General features: G+C 41.7%; 1 protein-coding gene across 7 annotated transcripts in view; it reads left to right on the top strand.

Annotated features, from left to right (window-relative positions):
- Positions 1–8232: 8232 nt before the first annotated feature.
- LOC140313013 (serine/threonine-protein kinase MARK1-like) overlaps positions 8233–22523 on the top strand; it is a 30037-nt gene continuing 15746 nt past the window's right edge. For 3 of the 7 annotated variants that reach the window (XM_072390936.1, XM_072390933.1, XM_072390932.1), the window contains exons 1-3: positions 8233–8591; positions 11976–12176; positions 18397–18450. In XM_072390936.1, the coding sequence (XP_072247037.1) occupies positions 8541–8591; positions 11976–12176; positions 18397–18450 (306 nt within the window). In that variant the 5' untranslated portion in view covers positions 8233–8540. The remainder of the gene's footprint in view (positions 8592–11975; positions 12177–18396; positions 18451–22523) is intronic. The other 4 variants (XM_072390935.1, XM_072390934.1, XM_072390937.1 and 1 more) reach the window with 3 other exon arrangements.

Genomic DNA, 22523 nt, shown 5'->3' with positions numbered 1-22523 from the left:
ATTAATATTCCACTCAGGATAACATTGGGGATAATTAACTTAATCTCCCTGCATATAGCTAGACATCTCATTAATCACTGTTAGATTTATTGAATAGATCAAAGCACAAGTTATTGGCTGAAGATCACAAGAAAGGAAAGAAGTCAAGAAAGTTCAGTAAGTTTAATGTTTGTTATCCTCTGTCGTCCACCCCTTGCAACATTCTTGTGATGCAATAGCTGTTCTCTCTTTATTACTCTTTTTATACTTTACATCTTGTTTAGGGTCTGAGAGTGTTGTTAACATCAAGCAGTTGTGTATCGCAATTTCTGCTGAACCCGCAGATGGCTGGGCTCAGAATGTTGTAGTCAACAGTGTGAATTCATGTCCATAGCTATGTAATGTGTTGGGAATTTTTTTTCTCACCTCCCATACAGTAATTTCAGTCATTGTTTAAATACCACAGCCTATCTGAGAACTGTCATCGACCATGTGCATCCCTTTAAGGACACAATTTATCTTCTTATAACAACTGCCAGCATGATAATTCCCTGTGCCATAAAGCTAAATTCGCGTGGCCTCCCCAGTCATCTGAATCTAATAGAACACCTTTGGGAGTAGAGTGAGAGATTGGCTAAATGAATGTGCAGCTGACAAATTTGAAGAAAATATGTGATGCAATCATGCTCACATGGACCAGAATCTCTAAGGAATTTTTCTAACATCTTGTGAAATCCATGCCACGAAGAGCTGAGTCTGTTTTTAGAGCAATGGGAGGCTCAACCCAGTATTTGGGCATTCTATGAATGTACATCAGTTTGCCAATTTGCAAATACAATGTTAAGATCTTAGCCAGCTAATTTTTATCACAGAAAGTGATCTCTAGGATATTTACAAAAAGAAACACTCAAAAATTCTCTTTGAGCAAATGGTAGACGACACTGGGGTGTAAAAGAAAACAGCTTTACAAAACAAAAACCTCCGGCAGAGCCAGACTCAGGAAGATTGGGCTGCTGACTCAAAAGGTTAGGGTGAGGCTTCAGCAGCAATATGGCTCTAAATTAAGCCACTGACTCACATTATTCTTCGCCACAGACCTAAGTATTACCATTTAAATGATTCCTGCACACTTTAAAAAATAAAAATGACACAAACAAGATTATTACTGATGATTAAGTGTGCAACTTTGCCAGTGTTGTTCCACGCTAAAGTTCACTGTTAAATACATGAGCTGAATCTTTACCTTTTTTCATTATTTCTTTTTGAGACGAGTAATACTTTATTGATCCCCAAATGGAAAATTCTATGATATAAGTACTAATATTTAGGAAAAATTAATAAATAAAAAACAAAACAATGTAAATCTGTTAAGAAACTGTTGCAAAGTTGGACATGTAGCAGATAAACAGGTGTAGAAATCTCCAGAGTTCTCCATAAAAGCAATGTCACATACAGTGTTGGCAGTTAAACACAGGTGAACGCTTATGTCAACAACATGGATGGAAAGTATTGGCCAACAGTTCTTAATCTGGGTGGAGAGATGCTCCTTCTCAATTACATGTCCAGGATTAAACTATTTGTTGTACACAAGCAACACAGTCTTTTCTCTACAACTCCTGCACCTCGGTTTACAGTTTTTATTTGCCAGTATAGTCTGAAAACCATATAGAGACACAATGGGATCCAAAACATTATTCCTGCAGTCATGTCATGGAGCAACATATAATGTTCCATTTCCAATATTGCAATGCTCATCCCTTATTTCTTTTGCCAGTGATCACATATTCCTCATGACAATAAAGGGATTAAAAGATTTAAACTTCGTCCACCTTTTTTCAATTTTGGTCCTGCCCCTCATTTCAGACATCTCCTTTTCAGCTTGTTGCTGTAAAATAAAAATATCTTGAATATTGACCAATTTCTGTGTCATTAACCACAAGGGAACACAACTTTTAGTCCTAGCATTCCACTTTTACCATATTTTCTGGGTATTTGGGAGCAGGAGGGGGGGTTCCATTGCAATTTGGGTAAATAAAACAGTTGTTTCTCAAATTTAATTTTGAAGGTAGAATATGTGTCCTCATTTACCAGATTGGTAAGCTTCATAGTGTTAGATAACTAAGTACATGAAAGGTCAGGGGATCAACAAGCTTATTGCAGTTCACCCTGTGTGGACCATAGATGTCAGCACATTTTATGACCATTCATCCAATTGCAATTTCACTCAAAACCAAAAAATTAAAACATACATTGATGCTAGATTAGGGAAGTTAGACAGCACATTATTTTGCATTTGCTCCACATCGCAAGAAGGTGGTTAAAACTCAGTTCTGAATCCCTTCTTATTGGGGATATCTCTCACAATCACCACAAAGAGGTAAGAGGTGTTTTCATGGTGACAGAAAGTGCATTAAGTGATGGGAAATTTGTCATTTATTGGATGCCATTTAAGATCGGAAGGATACAATGTGATGAGGTTATTTGGCAGTCATGGGGTGGGGATGGGGGGCAATGAGGATGCAAGAGAGTACCAAAGTCAAATGAACTAGCAGAACCACGCAACCTGGTGTGCAAGTTTGTGTATGTAAATTGTCAACTCAGCTGGTAAAGTGTGCTGCCTGGTGCCACTGCATGTGGCTGTTGAACACGTGCCAGGCTGTAAACACTCCCTGCCTGGTAGCCAGCCTCAGATGTCTTTTCAATCAGCCTTCAGTAAGGCTGAAAAAAAAAAGTCCTGGAGAACCATACCTGTGTGATTACATTCTCTAATTATAGTTTGGAACTGTAACTCTGAGATGACTGAATGAGACGGGCCCTCAGGGTGTTGTGAATGTAATTATATTCTGACAATTAATAGGCCCGGTCCTCAGAGAAGAGTTTGTTATATGATGACGTACCTGACTGTTTTTAGATCACCAGGGAAGCCTTTGAATTATGACATAATTACAAGGGAAAACATGATATACAAAGATGATAATTATCCCCAAGAACAGTAACAGTAAATGGCGTTCATAACAGGGTGAAAGCTGAAATTTCTAATCAACACAGTGAAGTGTTTCTCATTGGGGTGAAAATAGGAAATATTTCTGAGTTGAAATGTATGATTTAGGCTTCAACTAATTCTATGGAAGTGTTTTTTTTTTATTCAGAGGCGTATTGATGTGCTGCCACAGTACTCAGTATGCATACACAAGTGAAGCAAAACACAACTAAATACTGGCACTGCATGCAAACAATGGAAGATTAATTAATATGCCACTTTCAGGGAGGCACGTTTGAAAAATTACATGCACAAATAAAATTGATTACCTTTGTTATGTTTTCAGGGAACTCATGATCAAATTAGTAATCAAAAGTTTACCACTCTCCCCGTTGTGTAAAATGTAAAAGACCTAATGCAGTGATTTGCAGATTTCATATACCTATATGTTATTCACAATAATCATCAAATGTTGAAAAAGAGATGAAATATTAGCTCATTTTGAATTTGATGGCAGCAGCATATCTCAAAAGTTGTGACAGGACCATGTTTACCACTGTGTACCATCCTCATTTCTTTAAATAGCAGCCTGTGAACGTCTGGGATATAAGGAGAGCAGCAACTGGACCTCAGGGAGAGGAGTCATCCATCCATCCATCCATTTTCTATACCCACTTCATTCAGCTCACGGTTGCAGGGGAGTTGCTGGGAGCCTATCCCAGCTTTCTCACTGAAAAAACAATGTGTGTATGGGGGCCATTTATTGCTCTAAAACCTGTACATACCATTGAGCAATGATGGTGCCTTTCATGATGTGCAAGTTGCCAGTTCCATAGACACTAATGCAACACCATACCATCAAAGATGCAGGCTTTTGAACTGAGCACTCAAGCTGGATGGTCCCCTTTCTTTAGCCACGAGGACAAAGCATCCATAATTTCCCAAAAATGTTTGAATCATCCAACCATGGAAGAGTTTTCCACTTTGCCTCAGTCCATTTAAAACGAGTTTAGGCTCAGAGGAGACGGTCGTGTTTCTGGATCACGCTCACATATGGCCTCATCTCAGCTTGGTAGAGCTTTAACCTGCATTTGTGGGTGGTATGGTGGACTGTGTTCACAGACAATGATTTCTGGAAGTGTTCCTGAACCCATGCAATAATATCCATGACAGAGTCATGTCTATTTTTAATGTAGTACCGCCTGAGGGCCTGAAGATCACTAGCACCCAACACTGATGCCATCTCCCTTGCACACAGAAATTTTGGTGATATTATATACTGTACACGAGGGAATATTTAAAGTGTATGCAATTTGACCATTATTGCCTCAAATTGCCTCACTTTTTCTTTTGCAGTTTTATGAATGTAGTCTATGTCTATCTTTACTTCCAAGAGACTCTTCCTCTCTAAGGTGCTGTCTTCGTACACGATTACTTGCAACATGTTCCTTTTTTGCACCTCTTACTTCTCCAGCCCTTTGCTGATCCTTTCCAACTTTTTTGCAAGCTTGAAGGTACCTTGTGTGCCATGTGCTCTGATGTGTCTGCACACTATCACAAATACTGATTACAGTAAAAAAAAAAAAAAATGTAATTAATTAATGATTTGTGCCAAGTGCTAGGGCAATATTCCTCTATGGACAAAAACAACATTTCCCTAATGGTCCATCTTGAATAACTTAAATGTTATTGTCATTTACGGTCACTTGGTGATCATTTGTAAAACCATCAGTTATAACAGATTATAGGATAAAACTAGTGAGTGCCAATAGCTGATTATGTGAGTGCCTGCCAGGTGGGCTCTGATTGGTCCAAAACCCGAGAAGAAGCAGGAAATAGTTCAAGGGAGATAATCCTAAAAGGAAGGTCACTGTTAGAGGGGGGCTTCCTCACACACATGCTTCCTTCCTCATCATACCCAGCTGCAGTTCATCATTAAAGGGTAGGCACATTTTTAGTATGTTATTTTTTGCAGCTTTGGTTCACTTAAATGTGCTTGAAATGTCACTGGCAAACAACAGTCTCAGGAAACACGATGAAAGAAATGCTTTTGCAGCCATACCTTTTGTTTAATTTACACCCACTCTCATCTCTCTTGCCCTGTTGTTTGACGTCTGCCCAGGATTTCCAAATCTTTTCATATTTTCCACTCTCCCTCCATCCCTCCCAGTGCAGCATGGGAGAACTTGAGACAACCATTTCATGATGTGTGTCTGTGTGTGTGCACTGTATGTAGCATGTGAGGACGTGAACATACGCATGTGTGACAACTTTGAAAACAGGCAGGTGACAGGAGGCCAACAATGGGCATGGGCTCCTGATGCCAGTGCCAGTCAATCATACTTTTCTTCAGGTTAAGGTGTGTGCTCCAGGAGGGTGTGTTTCTGCTGGAAAGCTTCTGTAATGAACAGCAGCCTGGCTCTATGCCTGATCAAATTCCACCGCAGCCTCATATCTATCTTGCCTTCCAAAAATGTTCAGCATACCAGTGGGTTTTATTGACTTGTCAGAGCAGACAGCAGAGTGCAAGCTCTGCCTTGTAAGGTGTGCAGTTAACAGGTTTCTAACGCAGGAATGTCTGCTGATGACTTCTTTCATCTATGATACTTTTGTATGTTTTAGCTAAAATGGATGAGTGGTGATTAGAGTTCCAACGTATGCAAAGTCAATGAGGACTACTGACCCCAGTAATTCTCCAAACTGCATGCATTCCTTCAAGATAAATTAAACCAGCAGGACTCTTCAAACCTCAAGGATACAAAATTCCATCAGCAGCACAATAAGACCATTCTGAATCTGTTTTGGAACCTTATCAAAGGAGGAACTTCAGCAAATTCATATATTAAAACTGTAAGAGTTTTGAGAAATTTGGGGCTGGCGTTTTGAAACGAGCTCCTCATTTCTGCTTAACACAGCAGCTTAAGGCTGCAATGAATGTGGCTAACAGTCACCAAAATCTGCAACTGTGATACAAAAGCAAATCCTACAAAGAACACTTTCAACTAAACATGAAACAAAATTTAAAACCTCATATTTGTCGATATTCAATATTAACTTTTTTTTGTCACACAGCTCATTTCTTAGAGAAATGCATGTTTAGTGCAGCAATTCATATGTAATAACACATGGTAATAATACCATCTGGGCATGCATAACTCTACAAGTCATCTTCCTTCCTGAAGAGGCTGCTCCATGTAATTTCCCACGCTTCTGCGGGTTGTGCACAAACATTTTTACTGACTGAAGAGTGTGGCTTGACTCTCACTGGCAAATCTGAGTCAAGCACAGTGAGGTATGGTGAACTGCCAGTGCTGACAGATGCTGCTCCACTATCTCTCGCATAATGACTTTAGCCTCTCCCTCCCTCTCTCAGTCTTTCTACTCTTTCCTCTCACCTCCTGCCCTGAAAATACAGTTAACTGCATGACCGTTTGCGATGAATAGCTGTTAACAGCTGCCTCTTTTTTGATGGTTGCCTGTGAGAGCATATAATTGCATTTGGCCTTGGGTGTACATGCACTCATTAAACCAATGTCAGTGCCCATTACATTCCAAAGCAGTGCAGCTCAGGTAGAGACTGCAAGTCCCAGGCATGAGCGAAGTGTGCTCAGAAGAGGTTAAAGCACTTAGCACAAGAGCAAATTACATCCCATCGCAACACAAAACCACAAGCAGAAACTCAGCTGGAGTTATTCTGTTATTTCATTTCTTTGTGCAAATGTATGAATTCACACGCACAAACAAAACTTGGTCAATTTTATCAAGTCTACAATAGATACTGGCAAAACACAGCCAAGAGGACGTGTTTTGCTGGAATCATTTTGCTGGTCCCAGTTGTTAGGGATCAGAGAGGATAAGATCTGCTATGCTGGGATCTGATCCACTCCGGGATCAGATGCAGAATTCCAAAAATGCCCATCAACATGCCAAGATTCAACGTTGAAACCCTTCTGTTCTGCTGAACCATCTCATCTGTTTGTATGTTGTTCCGTATCTCTGACCAAAAAAATATTATTAACTCAAAACACTTTTTTTCAGCTCAACATTTCAGAGCGCTACAACTTGACACTGCTGATGGGAAGGAGGAGGTGTTTAGAAGAGGGCTTAGAGTTGATGGAAAATAAACTACGAATTCCTCAAAACCACAAAAACAGACACAATGTTCTCAGTGGCTTTCAGGTCTTGTATCCATCATTTATTGTGACGCGTTGTGTCATGCTGAGTCCATTGTTACAGTCTGGGGCCTCTCTGCTGTGTGAGAAAAACCATCAGTCATATAACAGCCAGTAAGGTGCACCGTCTGCCTGAACTCCACAAAGTGCAGAGACAAAGAAGACATGACGTCTCACACAAGAGACTCAATAACGGACATTAACGCCCCGTTTCCCGGCTTGTCCTTCATCGTAATATGACATGCTGGTGCATTCACGACCTGTGAGACGGGGGATGAAAACGGAGCAAGGAAATGAACAATGGCATGGTATTTGCTTGGCCTCCACATGTCAAACTCTGCACACCTACAGTAATCTGAAGGAGCAGCCTGACACCTAGTGGGCAAAGTGAGGGTACACATCTGGTTGCACTCCATCACCACACCCAAAACCAAACAAGTCATGATTTCACTGATCAAAAAAAGCTTTGTCTGTTCCTTAGGATCCGATGGTTATTCATATTTTGCCTCCCGTTCACTCATAGCTTTTGTGTTTTTAATTGCAGGCTGATGAACACCGAGGAGGTGTAATGCTGTAAAGGTCCAACAGATGGCAAAGTCTGTCCAGTTTATACTGTAGGACAGGCCTTATCCCTGAACTAGGCCTCTTTGGACACATTGTCATTATTCAACACCTCATGAGGAGGTAAGTTGGCGAATTAAAAGACCACATTTTTACACATGGGGTAAAGTAAGGAGCTGATACATCCAATCAAACCTCAAACACACAAATGAAAGAAATGTTCTATCCGTCATAACAGGGCCGTTTATTCAGTCAGACTATAAAATCACCATAATAAGATCAAATCAATTCTAGTCTCTCTTTGGGAACCAACAAGCAACTGTATGGACCGGTTTAACAGGCAGCACACTCCCTATGCTTGGATCAGGGCTAAATCTGAGGGACATTGAGTACTTAACAGTTTTCTGGTGACTTGAATGATGAGCTATAAAGAGCAGACAAAGGGAGTGTGTGTATGAGAGCTGGAGAGAGAGATCCCTCCATCCTTCCTGGTGGGAGGTTTGAGATGAGCTGCGCAGACCAGTCCGCTACCGACGCATCTTCCTGGCCTCCCCCCTCCTCCTCCTCCTCCTCCTCCTCCTCCCCTCCTCCCTCTCCGCTGGTCTCTCTTTCCTCCTTTCCTGTCTGACTCTAGTCTACCTGAAGGGAAGTGCACAAAGCCGATAAGGAAATCTGGCGTGTCGGCAGGGCCCTGGCGCGCTATGCTGCGGTAAAAGGCCGCTGTCTGCGGTGTTTACAGGGGATGTAGAGAGGGGACAGAGGCACCGCTCCCCCCCTACGGACCGCGCCGTGTCTGCTCTGCTCTGCCCAGCCCGCTGCATCGCGGAGCGGCCTGCGAAGCACACAAGATGTCGACCAGAACGCCATTGCCCACCGTGAACGAGCGTGACACCGAGAATGTAAGTGTTGCCACACAGAGACAACGGCGCGGTACCGGACGTGGGAGCGTAACAATAGTGACCGGGGAGCTATTTTTTTCCCCTTTAGCGCACTGGTTAATGGCAGCGCTTCTGGAGGCTACCTTGTTGTAGAGGGAGTCGACCAATGAGCACTAAGGCTTTCTTTCCTCCTCTCCCCTTGTTGGGAATAAATGCTCAGGATAACCTAGGCTAAAAGTGCACCTTGGTTACGTTTGTCCTAGTTTCTGAGCACAATAAGGTTAGCCTAAACAACGCACTGCGTCAGTGGCACGCACGCTGTAGTGGTTTAAGCGAAGCTTTGGCGTTAATATAGAGAATTAAGACGTTCTCTCGTTGGCCTGTGAGAGAAATGCGTTGATCCACGCATGCTATTGGGGGTATTTTCTATTCCACAACGGCAATATTACGGCTGGGGTGAGGGAGGTTGTTGCCCTACTTTTCAACGCCTGGTAGCATCGCAATGTGACATCCATCACCCATTGGGCCCTGTTGTAACTGCACACTCAGTGCCGGGGAGGAGGGAGTGTTGTTATTCTGCTTCCACGACGCTGATGAGGAGCACACAGACACGCATTTATAGCGGACAGCACTTAAATCACGAGAGACTTCTCATTCACTGTGTGAAGGAATGTTTGTGAACGGCCACCCAGTCCCGCTTTATTCCTCGAGCACAGCATGATAGCATCATTTCTCTTTTGAGATGAGTTCAGATGAAGACTGTGTGTGTGTGTGTGTTTGTGTGCTGAGAGGTTGTGACACATCTTGGAAACACAACCTTGCTCGTATTACATTCTGGAAGCAGCCTTTTTAAAGGTTTTGCCTGATCTAAGATTAAACTGTAAGGCTATTTTTCTTTTTCTCTCAGAGCAGATGTTTCAGGTAGCAAAATCCAATGAAAAACTGCATTTCTTTTCAACTGAAGTCATGCAACTTAACAAACCCCCTAACTCTATGCGATTTTATTGCCTCCCAGATCATTCTCTGATGCACTTTCAGTAATGCATCAGCTTTGGCTGCCTGCTAATGTAAATGTCTGGCTAATGCTGTTCTCACAGATATGGATTGATGTGTGCCCATTAAAACACAGTCTCGGCATCCCTGGGAGTAGCCTGCCAGGCTAGTCTACTTCTGTACAACTCCAGCTCGCAGCCCCAGGGCCCACGAGCAGCCGAACTGCATTGCATAACATCTTATTACTAAGATAGATGTGTGGCTTTTAGTGCTGCAGAATAGAAGCGGTTCTCTAGTGGCTTTGATTATTTTATATGTGTGCATTTAAGGATGTGTGTTTTGTGTTTGGCTTTACCGAAAGATGTGATATCATTGGTTGGAGTTAATGGATGGAAGAAGAAGGGAAACAGACTTTGAGAATTAACGAAACACAGGAGCTCAGTCACTCGCTAGTCTAAATATTAGTCCATTAATTTAGAGTGTTTGGAGCCAAGACAAGTGTGTCATCCTGTGCACATTTATTCGTGGCTGAAGTATCAGCCACAGAGTTTGCTGGTTCATTTGGATCAATTAATTGGACTTTGGTTGGCGTCTGATCTAAATATTCTCTGTCCGTGTCACACCAGGCACACGCCGTGACACAGGGGGAATGTATGCTTATAGCATAGCTCTGCCTCCGTCAGGATGGAGGCTTGCTGAGGTGATGCGCACCCTGCAGGGTGTAGCGTTTCCCCAGTGAAACGGGAGCAGGGGAGCCTGGGTAACCAGACCAAGGCTTTATTCTCTGGCTGGGTGTGGTGCTTAAGAGCAGAGGATCATGGGATCTCTGACCTGGACTGACATCAGCAGCTGTTGTAGAGGAGAGGAAGCAGACCAGAGGAGCCTGCGCAATACATGTTAAAGAGTTGCACTTACAGCAAGCTGCTCTTGAATCACCTTCACGTACGCCATATCACAGGGACACTTGTTATCAGTTTGGCTGTGGAATGACATTGTGGCTCCGCGCGACACATTTTTTAGGTTTTTTTCAAAGGCTCATTATCCAAACAGATCGCTCCCATCTGTTACTGAATCTTACGTAGTGGTTGATAAGGTCTTTAGGTTTGGAGGTTAAGGTGTCGCAGAGGGAGAGAAGGGAATCCGATGCCCTTCCGGATTGTTCCTCCCTCAGCTGAGGACTTCTGCGATAGCTCTGTGATAACATTGTCATGCAGCCATCAAGTTTTATAAAATTGGTCAACATTTCTTCAACCCTTCTTAATTCTTCAAGTGATAATGTGAGTAGAAGATGAAAATCCTCCAAAAGACCCACAATTTAAGACGAAATATGCTCTTAAATACCTTATGTAAGGTCAGAGTATTTTCAGTTTTTACAGTTTTAGAGTGAAAAAGAGGAAAGGGTGCCGTGCAGAAACGTGGCCTTCCCAAAAGACTTAAGCTCTGATGCCATTTCATCAGCTTTTTGGGGATATTGCTCGCTCTCTGTTATTGTTAGGTAAGTTCAGGTGAAGCAGATTTATAAGTTTTATAAAAGTTTATACTCCTCAAACATTTTCCTGGCGATCAGCAGTCATGGCCTCTTTCAGGGAGCTGCCTAGCAGGAGTCTGACAAAAATCATGTCGGAAGTTATCCTTTCTTCACTTTTTTTAACGCTCACCACAAAACTGAGCGTTCAAAGTTTGCAAATGAATGGCCCCGATGCAGTTAGGAAACATGGTTTATGGACAGGTTGCGTTTAAATTCGACTCAGTTGGCCACAGAAATCAGAAAAAGAAAGGTGCAGAATTTAATGAAAAGAACATCTTTCCCTGTTATGTAAGCGAGGGTAGATTGATGCCACTTAGGGGTTTATGTTGAGGCCAGTGGAAAATTCTGGAAGCAAACATCACGCTGACTTAAGGGGGTGAGCTTAAGGTGAAATGAAAAGGATTTTGATGACAGAATAATGATCCTTAGCAGGTATTGATATCCAAAACCTTTAGACTACTTCAGGAGGCAAAAACTGAAGGTTTTTCCACGACCTCCCAATCCCCCTGTCCAAATATTAAAGATCTGTGGAGACCTGAAACGATTTGTGTAGGAATGTGTGAACATGGAAAAATAACTTTGATTCAAAAGTTAAAGAAAAGCTTCATTTGAAACTTTCTGTCTTTTGATAATCTTTTTTTTTTTTGGGATTAGCTCTTTAACTGAATTATTGTGTTCACGTCTGATTGCGTGGTGAATATCTCTGTTTTGGAACAAAAAAGCTTCCGCTTCAACACTGCCGCCTTGTTTACCAGCGCAGGCTGTGGAGCAAGAGGAAAAATTTGGCCTCAGTGCTTCAGAGACTCGTCGCAGTGGTATCTATGTAAATTCAGGGCAGGGAGCGAGGACGCTGCTGATCTCATCATGTACGGCTTTCCTTGCAGCACTCATCAGTGGACGGCTTTGTGGAGCCTCCGGCTCCCCCGACGAAGTCTGCGAGTCGTCACAGCCTGTCGCGATGTCGCAACTCTTTCACCTCCACAGAGGACCACCCTCATATTGGCAACTACCGCCTCCTCAAAACCATTGGAAAGGGGAACTTTGCCAAAGTGAAGCTGGCGCGACACGTCCTGACTGGAAGAGAGGTGAGACTTCATATTAACAATTTGTTTATGTGAACCTATTTCAAGTTACAACTATATCATGAGTACACATTTTTAAAGTGCAGACTTAAATGTGAGGGCATTGGCATCCGAATTAAAGGACAGGATGAGAAATCAAAGCTGTTTATGTTCTAGAAACTTCTTTTTCAGGGGCTCAAGTTTAATCAGACACTTGATTCTCAAGCTGTTAATCAATTTTTAAAAAAAGTATACTGTCTGATTTTTTTCATTTGGAAGCTTTCCAATGCTCGAGGTACATTCAGTCAAAGAAGTTTTCAACGTAAGAGAAGCAACCCGTCCTGAGGCTGGAAAACTATCAGACAGATGGCGATAGCATTAAGGATGGCCAGATGAACAGAATTTGGTTTATTCTGAGAAAAAAAACCACCCACCTTAATGAGCGCAGCAACGTAAAAAAGGCTTTGATGTCCACAGACAACAACAGTCCAGCCAAGTAAAGAACACTCCTGGATGAGCATGCATACAGCAGACTCTGAATGGCTTAAGATTTATAGCATGAAGCACCTTCTCTGAAACATGCGAAGGCAGTGCGAGGACATGAGTGAATGATTGGCTTCCTGTAGCACTTTGTCTCCAGTGTTTATTGATGATGTGATGGGAGACAGAAGCGGTACAGTGTAGTGACCGAAAAAAAAACCTACTGCCAAAGTAGCTCAGAAGTTTTTGAATGTAAGGAAATGCAATGTTCTGCAATGGATGAGTCAGTCACCTGATGTCAACCTGACTGAGCTGCATTTCAGTGGAGCTGACAAGTCATCGCAAAAATCCATCCCTCTATGGGCGCCAGACTTCAGGCAGTTTGTCTGCAGAGCATTTGTTATAAAGTGTTAAAAGTCTGCATTTTAATCATGATTATATTTAATTGTCCGATTAGATCTGAGCCTTTGAAAAAGAAGCTGCTGCAAGGAGTTCTCCACGGAACCATTAAGAGTTTTCTGCCCCGTCTCAACTGTCGAGACAATGAACGGCGTGACAATATTGTATGTTATCATAATGTTTCATTAAATCAGCACACGACAAGATTTCTCTCATCCAGTTATACAGTGCTGACCTGTCAGAGTGATAAACGCCTTGCTGTGGTGTGTTGGTAATTAAAGCTCCTGTTTCCAGGACCCAAAGCCCTCACTGACAGCCCTGATGTGCCTCACAGGTCCTCTCATGTCTGTGTCTTAGCCTCTAATCATCTGTGTCTCATAAAGCACAAAGTCTTATCAGAGTGTTTAAGGCACACATGCTCTCTCAGGTCTAACCGGCAACAGTTTGATCCCTCCTGTGTCCTTTAATGTTAAATGAACAGATTGAGTATGCTGCAACAAGCGCTGGCAGAAAAGGTCAGGCGCTGCTTTGTGTGTCCGAGAGTGTTTGCTGGCTCATCAGAATGCAAAGACATGGACCAGAGTTAGAGAGAGAGAGATAGGCGGAAAGAACACTACCCATAAAGTCTGATGCTATCGCAGCACGGGCGTAGCAGGTCTCTGCTCGACGTGGATTTTCCAGTCAGCTTTAGTAAGTAAAGGTTTTAACTGTAAGAGGACCTCAGAGAGAGCTCTGCTGAGGAAAAAAGGTGAGGAGGATCAGGAGGCAAGTGACTGACTGTCCTCCATCTGCTGTGGAGGTTGAACACAGGACAGGCACATAAACACATTCATACTCAACACGGTGACGGCAGCAATTGCCCCTAGCAACCCACAAAGAGGGCTGATGACACGGATATATCATCAAACGGCGTGTGTTTTGTCCATTCTGGGCTACTGTTGAAGTGTCAGTGGAAGGTGATTAACGTTGGTTGTATTATAAGGTACCAAAAATGCAGCGATTCTAATGTTCACAGAGTTTTACGCTGACATAAAAACATAGTTGAAAATATCAAATTGCGTTTCCGCCAATCCCCCTTGAATGATATTAACGATTGATCAAATCTTTTTTCCTTTTTCACACACGGTAAGCTTTGTACACGCATTTTGCGAAACGTACAGTATCGTTAAGAGGGGAAAAATGTGAATAAGCTTTGTTAGATCAAACTGATTATCATCATCTTGTTATTTCACAAATCTGGGAAACAAAAGGACGAATGTTGGGACATTTGCACGACAGGAAGTCTTCTCGGTGTCGCTGCCATGGACAAAATATTTTAGACTCATACATAAATAATGCAGCCGGAGTGTTGAAGACATTTTAAAGAAAAAAAAATCCACTGTGTAACATGGAGGGTGATCTGTTGGTGGATAGGCATCAGGATATTTCTAACTATAGTTTTTATTTGATCTTGAGACCTTAGAATGTGCAGTTCAGATCCAAAGCCTGTCATCATGTGACTACAGCAGTCTAGAGCGGACTAATTTGAACACTGGGTTCCAAAAATGGGCCTTTCACATTTTCTGCATCAACCACAATTGTTGTATTTAATAAGATAAAACAAAACTACAATATTAGATCAGCATTGGTTGTCAACCTTCTTTGGTCTCTCACTGAGCTCTAAAAAGAAACTAAAGGAATCGTATCAGTCGACCGTTAGCTGAACCTAAACTGTTACCGATTAACAGATTATTACTTCATATGGTTAGTCAACCATTTGTTGCATATAAAGGAAAACAAGTTAATCACAGTGACACCTTTTGCAGTGATTTGGCACTTTTTAGATAAAACTGAATTGAAATCTCAGTTACTTTGGTTGTTTTTATTTTTTAAAAGAAATAAGGGCTAACTTCTGGACTATTTTGTCTTTCTGCCTTCCAAATTGCAAAGTTAAATTTGTGCTTAACAGATCTTTTAATTGACAGCACTGGGTCAGAAAAGGTGTACGTTTCAGCTCGTACAAAATGAACGGTTAGACGTGTCGAAAGTTTGGACTGGTACTAAATATTAGTTTCCTGTATATTGACTAATAGATAATAGACTAATAGCCGGTTGTTGGCGCTCACCGACTGAGGCACAGATTTTTGATTCAGGCTTTTAGTGGCTCTCTGCACTCGCACACAGCACAGAGAGCGAATTTGCTGAGAAAAGCCACACAAGCAGGAACATACAGCAACAACAGCCACAACTACATTATTAAAAAGATGAGAGGTAATATAAGAGAACATTATGCAGGTTCTTGTTCATGCAATGCTGTAACATTGATTCCAGGCAGATCCCTCCTTCCTGCTCCCTGCCTGACAATAAGTAAACCTTTTTTAACTTTATATCAATGTGACCATACTTCACTAAATTAGTTCCCCGTAACACAGGTGATCTTAGCCCTGTGCTTGTGAATAAAGAGCTCAGAGGGAAATCAAAGTGTAGAGGAACATGTGAAGCACTTTAGCAAAACAAGTCCCTCCACATCATCTTTCTGAACATTCACGTGTTTTATATGCGCTCCCGACATATGGCCCCTGTGTTACGAAAGCACTGAATAATTAACAGTGATGCGCGTTGCCCTTCTGTCGCTGTGGAGTTGAATTATTCACCCTCAAATCCATTAGTGATCGCGTGCGCCTGCGTGCGCAGAAACTTTGTGATGTCACGCCGTCCACATCGCTTTCAAATGAAACGACGAGGAAAAAAGATATTTGTGCTGCGCGTTGTCGAGGAGATGTGATGCATCTCATACAAAGAGCAGAGTGAAAGATCGGGCTGTAGAGTGACGGATGAGGACGGCTCCAACACTTGTATGCATCCATCCACTGACACACACATACATTCGTCCATGACGGGAAGAAGGAGAAACTAGGGAAGTGAGTCTGTGTCTGTGCACCTGCCCACCTAAGATAGGCTGCAAATAGACACCACCTGCACACCGTGTTTCTTCACACTGTGAGCCTTTCTGTGGTCTCCGCTCTCTTCTCTTGCTGCTAGACTGTGCTCCTTTCACTGCTATTATATTGGTGTCATTGTGGAGCATAGCTTCTGGCTTTGGATGAAATTAAAACTTGCTGTGTAGGTCTTGGGGAAACCCTGTTCGGGATGAATAACCTGCATTCTCTCCACCATGACTCAGCATTTGCTTTTGGTTTTCCCCCTTAACAGGCTGCTTGGGATTAGAGCCAGAGTCTGCATCCACTGAAGCATGCATATTAAGCTCTCATGAGGCCTGAGTCAAAGTAATCCTATCATAATAAATTGTAATTGTAAATGTTATTGTAGCATTAATCTCCAGTGGCACTTTCTCCTCTTTCAGTTGAACATACACAATAAAAATAAATAAATAAATAAATAATAGAAATAAAAAAATCTTGTAGATGGTACCACAATTAAACACGTTTGGGATGTAGGGTGAGGGTGTAAGTGATTTGAACGAAAAGACAGAAATCAGTTGGTCGATGTCTGTTGATGCGTCTTAGAAAACGAAGCTTTCAAAAACCAATACAGCCCCAAATCCAAATGGTGAACTGTGTTCAAAGACAATGACACAATCTGGCAGTGTTCCTGAGCCCATGCAATGATTTCCATGACAGATGTCACCTGAGGGGCCTGAACATCACAGGCATCCAACACTGATTTCCTTTTGTTACACCTTTTTTTTGCGTTGCTGCCCTGAAATTCAAGATGAGCTCGTAAATTTCAAGAACTAGTCGAATGTTTAATCTTTTTTTTTAAGTATAGGGGTTGTGCATTCTTTAACAGAATATTCAACCGCTCACTGTCTCGATGATTTTTGGACATCCTGTCAAAATCTTTTCTTGAGGATAGATTGGACAAGGATATGTTGGGTACAGTCGTCGCATAATAAAAAATGGAAAAAAAACAAATGCTTCCCCCTTCTTAAGTTGCGAGGCTTTCAGGAAACTCAGTGAGAACTGTGGACGCTGAGATTTCATGGTTTGTACCTCTAAGTCACTGTGAAACCTCAGTGGAGTGAATCCCCTCCATTCAAAATATGTTTTTCTTAGATTTATATCAGGCTTGCATCTGTGAAAAGTTTGCCTCCAGTGTAGTGGTTTCACATTCCACTCTCAACATGTCGTGCTTTTTAGGGTTTTCACCTCCCTTCAGACACTTGTAAAGCTTTTCTTGTGAGTGCAAAGGTCTCACAGGCTTACAGATCCTACCGTCAGATCTCTTTCCATATCGTGGGACCTATCGGATATTTATTGACTTAAACGATTAGTTTTTAGGGGATCCAGTGTAGCCAGTGGTCATTCAAATAACTGATATCTGGGCCAAAACAATTCTGTCCGCCATGCCTCAGCCTTTTACTATGTATCAAATGTGTTACCAAAGCCTGCTCAGCTGAGATGGGTCGATCCTTCTCAGGATACAAAGGAACAGTCAGAAAGCTTCCATTATCAAAATCCTGCCCTTTGGCCTTTGTTTAATCTTATTCATTTGCAGATAACTGTTTATAGAAACATCCTTTTCCTTGGTTAGTTATCGTAACAAAGTGCATAAGAGCTGGAGTTTCGAAGAGAAGTAACACAAACGCATTGGAAATATTAAACGGTGTCAGTTGTTTAAGTAGTCTTAAAAGACCTATAGAAGCTGTATATAGCTTTATAAAGCGACCACTGTCCTCCACACAGATTTAGTTTTAAATGCATGCGGTCAGACCACAACAAAGCTGGCATTCATAATGATTCAGTTTTAAGTCTACTTGCTGGAAAAAAAATGAAACCTAAAAGAGATTGCTCTTTGTGCAGTAACAATAAGCTGTGTGTGTTTCACGTGTTTCAGTGTAATTGCGTTATATGGTGAAAGTGCTCCGTCAATCACTTAGCAGCACAATGTGCAGGGTTGCTGGTGAGTCTGCAGTATAGCCCAGCTTGTGGTTTCATAAAAGCTGCTGAGCTCTCAGAAAGTGAGGGGAGCATGTCTGTTTCAGTGTGCACTTTGGGCTGATTATGGAGATGGATGAATCAGACTGCTGCCAGCAGTCGATCACTGAACTGCACAGTCACGTACCTGACTGCTGCACAGGTACAGTTTGGCTAAACCAGTCTGTCTCCATGTCTGGCGCCAATGCTTTCCTATTTACAGTATATTCGAGTTCAACTATTCCTGCTTTTTATCTTCACCACAATAGATCAGTGTTAAGATGAGTTCAGATTGAATACAGAGCCACCTTTTATGAATATGATCTCGCTTCACAGCCAAAACCACAAAACTAGAATCAGTTATGACATCTTTATATTTTTTCCCCTCCTTTTTTCATCCCACTCTCTCCCCTCCCTTCTCTTTCTTTTTATGCCTTTTCTCGCTCTAGGTGGCGGTGAAGATAATAGACAAAACCCAGCTGAATCCGACCAGTCTACAGAAGGTGAGTTGGTGTTTTATGGCCTCCTGGCAACACTAATGTCTTGGTGACAGTGCTCACGTCTTTTCCATTAGTCATTCCTGGGTTCCTGCTGCACTCTTTCTTCACTTTTTGAACTCAGGATGTGTGGTTTTGCGTAATTCAATCATTTGCAGTCAGAAGAGACCACAAGGCCTGTTTAAAAACCAGCCCCCACCCCTTTTCATTCTTGACTCTATTAGTTTGTGGTGAACAGCAGCTAAAAATACGCCTGCCGGCCTGGCTGTCACCTACTCCTCTCTAACAGTCGCAGCCAATTAGAGCAAAGAGTTTGGATTGTTTCCTGATTACTGAGTCCCAGTCCTGATCTTTCTGCTGATACATTCACACAAATCTTTACACATATTGTATAATCGTTATGGTAAATTTATACCTCGTGGAAGGAAACGGGCTGCCTCTACTGTAGGAGCCAGCATCACCTACTGTGAATCTAAAAATAAATCACATGTGCAGCTGGCTGACAGGAATTCTTCTCATGGTTGTGACATTATCGAGCATGGATGATCTTTTTTTCTCTTCTTTCAAATCGCTAAGCAACTATGGACTCTAATGTCTGTAGAAAAGACAGTTGTGTGTGTTTTGTTTTATGCTGTCTCTAAACCACAAGGGTGACAATATATTACTGATCATATTTGTAAAGGGCTAATGGGAGAATAGAAAAATGGTCTGTAATACACGCCAGTTTTTAGCCTGGCGGTACATTTCCTGCACTGTTGTGTTTCAGGCATTGTGCCAAACAATTGAAACACATGATTAATTGTCGTGGGTCTTAATGGGCTCTGACTGCAGTTCTTCAGCTGATCAGAGCCACGGCGCTGTGACAATTTCAAGATCTCAGTTCAATCTAATCTAGATATATATTTCATTGTGCAAGCTCTTTTGTTTAATGGCCCATTGTGTGGTGTCTAATCTGCTCACAAAGTGGGCTGATGGAACATTTAGAGGCTTTTTATGCGTGTGCGTGCGTGCCTCTGACTGACTTCACCAGTTTGAGTCTCGCCGAGGTCGTGAGTGGTTTCATATCTTATGGGTTGTGCTGCCTGCTGCTTGCCTGGCGATGGTCATAGTAGGGCAGATATATCATGTGAGCCTGTAGGCCAATCGGGATGGCTATGATCAATTATTCAGTGGGCCTTTCGTGTGTCGGCTGCATAGAATGCGAGAGGGTCAGTATGGAGAAATCTTACTGCTTTTTATGGGCAATTGGCGCAGTAGCATGTATGCACGATATTGGTGTATTTGGATGAAGTATAGGCACTTGTTTGCATGGAGCACATGTTGTGCTCTGTGCTTTAGATTCCTGCAACGGTATACAGATGTGCCATCTGCAATGCAGGAGCTTGTCTCGTGACGCAGCAGTCATTTCTTGGATGGAATCGATTGTCTCAGTGACTCGGCGTGTCCTATGCTATCCTCGTGAAAGCTTTACAGTTGATACATTAAAGTGAGCATCTACCTTGATGCTGCTTTTTGCTTTGTTACTCCTGTAATCTTGTAGTATTTGAATAATATCTACAGCAAAAACTAAAGGCATAAACGCGGTCAATCATTGGCTTCCTCAGGGCCAGAACCAAGGGGTGGACATGGAGTTGCATGTAGGATCTCATATTTGATTACTAAATCAATTCCCTACCATAACCCAGCTCCAGCCATCCTCCAGTGTCAAAGCACCAAGGAATTGTGTTCTGAATTAATGCAAAAATAATAAACATAAATATAATGGACTGAAGAATAATGCTGTTATATTTAGAATGCATACATCTTGTAAAAATGAGGAATCTCTAAAGAAAGATGAAAAAATTGCTAAATTGTTCCGTGCTAAAATCCTAAAAGGATACTCTACCAGACCATAAACGTAAAGAGAATTAAATCAGACAAAGAAAAAGTATTATGAAATGACATGCATTTACCAAGGAGTAAAATCAACAACAGCAAATGGATAGCAGGAACCTGAGCAATGCACATCAGTTGTTTTCTCATTGCCTTACCAGTTGTTTAGAAAGCTCAGTATTAGAAATGGGCGGTGATCTCTTCTGATCAATCACTGTATACTTGTACATGACCGTCAAACCCGAGCATGTAAGTGGACATCTTTTTCTAAGATTGAATAGCTAGAGTTGTTTTCCTTTAAGCAATCCTTCCTTCCTGGATTAGAAACATGAAATACATTGATTATATATATTTCTCTTTTAACTCTCTTTTTTCGCATACACAATCATTTTTGGTTGTTTAGTTTGGGGCATTTTTTCTCGTTTAGAAGTCTAGACTGTATCCCACTACAGTCCCTGAGGCTGTTTGGGCTGATTCGCTTGCTTTGCTTGTTGTATTTCCACTGTGACCTTTATGATTGGAGAGCACCAGTGAAAAGATACAGACTATAAGAGGCCCTACAAAAGCTTACCCCCCTACTTTTCATGGGAAAACACCAATTTGTATAGATATTTCCAGACAATGGGTATGGTAACTGAGTAAGTGACTTGTGTGTTTTGTATAAACTGTGTGCATAAACATTAGAATATTAGCAATATTAATGTTACAGTTTTCTCACTCCAAAATGTCATTGAGCTTCAAACCTAAAAGATCAACAGAGGAAAAAGTTACTTTTGTCTTAACACAATTATTAGGCAGCTATCGGGCGCAGAACTGTTTGACTTGTAAATCACAGAATTTCCACTGTATCTTCATTGTTATGTTCAAAGCGTAAAGTCAAACTTATGAATAAATAACACCAAATGAGCAATAAAAAAAACATTTCACCGTTGGCCCTGAGTTTTCCATCTGCCTTCGCGCATGTCTTGCTTCACCCTTGACACTTCTGGCTGTGATTATTATTTATTTGGTCTCTGAGGACTTGACGCACTTGACACCTTTTGGACACTCCGGCATGTTCAGGTCTGAAATATGGAAGTACTGGAGGATAAAAAGGTTCCAGATAGCAAGTCTTTTGCAGTCATTCTGTATTTTTTTTTCACTTCAGTGCTTTTTTTTTTTTCCCAGCTCAGCTTTCAAAAACAAAGGGTAAAAAAAAATAATAAAAAGGGGCAAATGTTACCTAAGATAAGAAAAATTATCTCAATTAAGTCTCTTTTAGTCACATTTAACCTCAGGGTAGGACACTAACCAATATATTACATATAAACTGTAGGACACACTCTCTGTAATTATGATAATGAAAATGATTAAATCCCCTAAGCATTCAATTTGATATAGTTAAGAGATGGAAAACCTGCATAAGTAGGGTAAGGGCAGAACAAAAAAGTTATCAGGTTGTCTGGTGCATCTAAAAACAGGTGTTCAAGCTGATCTCGCCTCCATCTCTTGCTCTGACTTTGCGTTGATGTGACATTTTGTATTCAGGGTAAATTTAGCGAAGAGCCGCACCATTGATTCGCTTTGCTATATATTCATAGTAGGGTTTATAATAGCAGGCTGCTTTTTATTTGTGATTCTGCTTGAGTGGGTGAGCCCCATCTGATTTGGCTGCATCGCTCCTCCACTCAATGTCAACGTTTACTCTTTCATGCTAGCCTGTCAAAAAGCCACGGATCTCTGTTTTCGTGGTCTCAGAGGAGTCGGGCTGCAGGCACACCATCTGGCACTGTAGGCACAGCCAGCACTCTGGCAGATCCTGTACAGCCACATCCATGCAGCCATGTGCACACACACACAGAGCTGCGTGACACATGTAGACATACGCAGGAGATGCTATGATTTATGCAGATGGTTTGAGCTGCCTCTACCTCAGTTTTATGAGCTCACAGTTTTGGCAACCTTTCACACACATGCGCACCTGTGTGCTACCGTTTCTTTCACCAACATCGTCATCCTGCACAGACAGAAATACTTTATTCCCCCCTAGACTATACAAAGAGACTTAATCTGTTTTAAATTCCATTTTACTGCTTTTTTTTTTCTTTTTAAGATTAAGATTATCTCTGACATCCTGGTGTTTTCCCTCCTAGTATTTTATCCTAAAGCGAGTTAAACAGTCTGAGTCATGAGGTCAGAATGAAGCTCTGGTTGAATCCTTCATGGTT

Source organism: Leuresthes tenuis, unplaced genomic scaffold (genome assembly GCF_036924035.1).
Source record: "Leuresthes tenuis unplaced genomic scaffold, fLeuTen1.0.hap1 SCAF_8, whole genome shotgun sequence".
In the NCBI taxonomy this organism is placed as follows: domain Eukaryota; kingdom Metazoa; phylum Chordata; class Actinopteri; order Atheriniformes; family Atherinopsidae; genus Leuresthes; species Leuresthes tenuis.
Note: the sequence above shows the minus strand (reverse complement) of the source record. Positions and strands in the feature narration are given on the sequence as shown.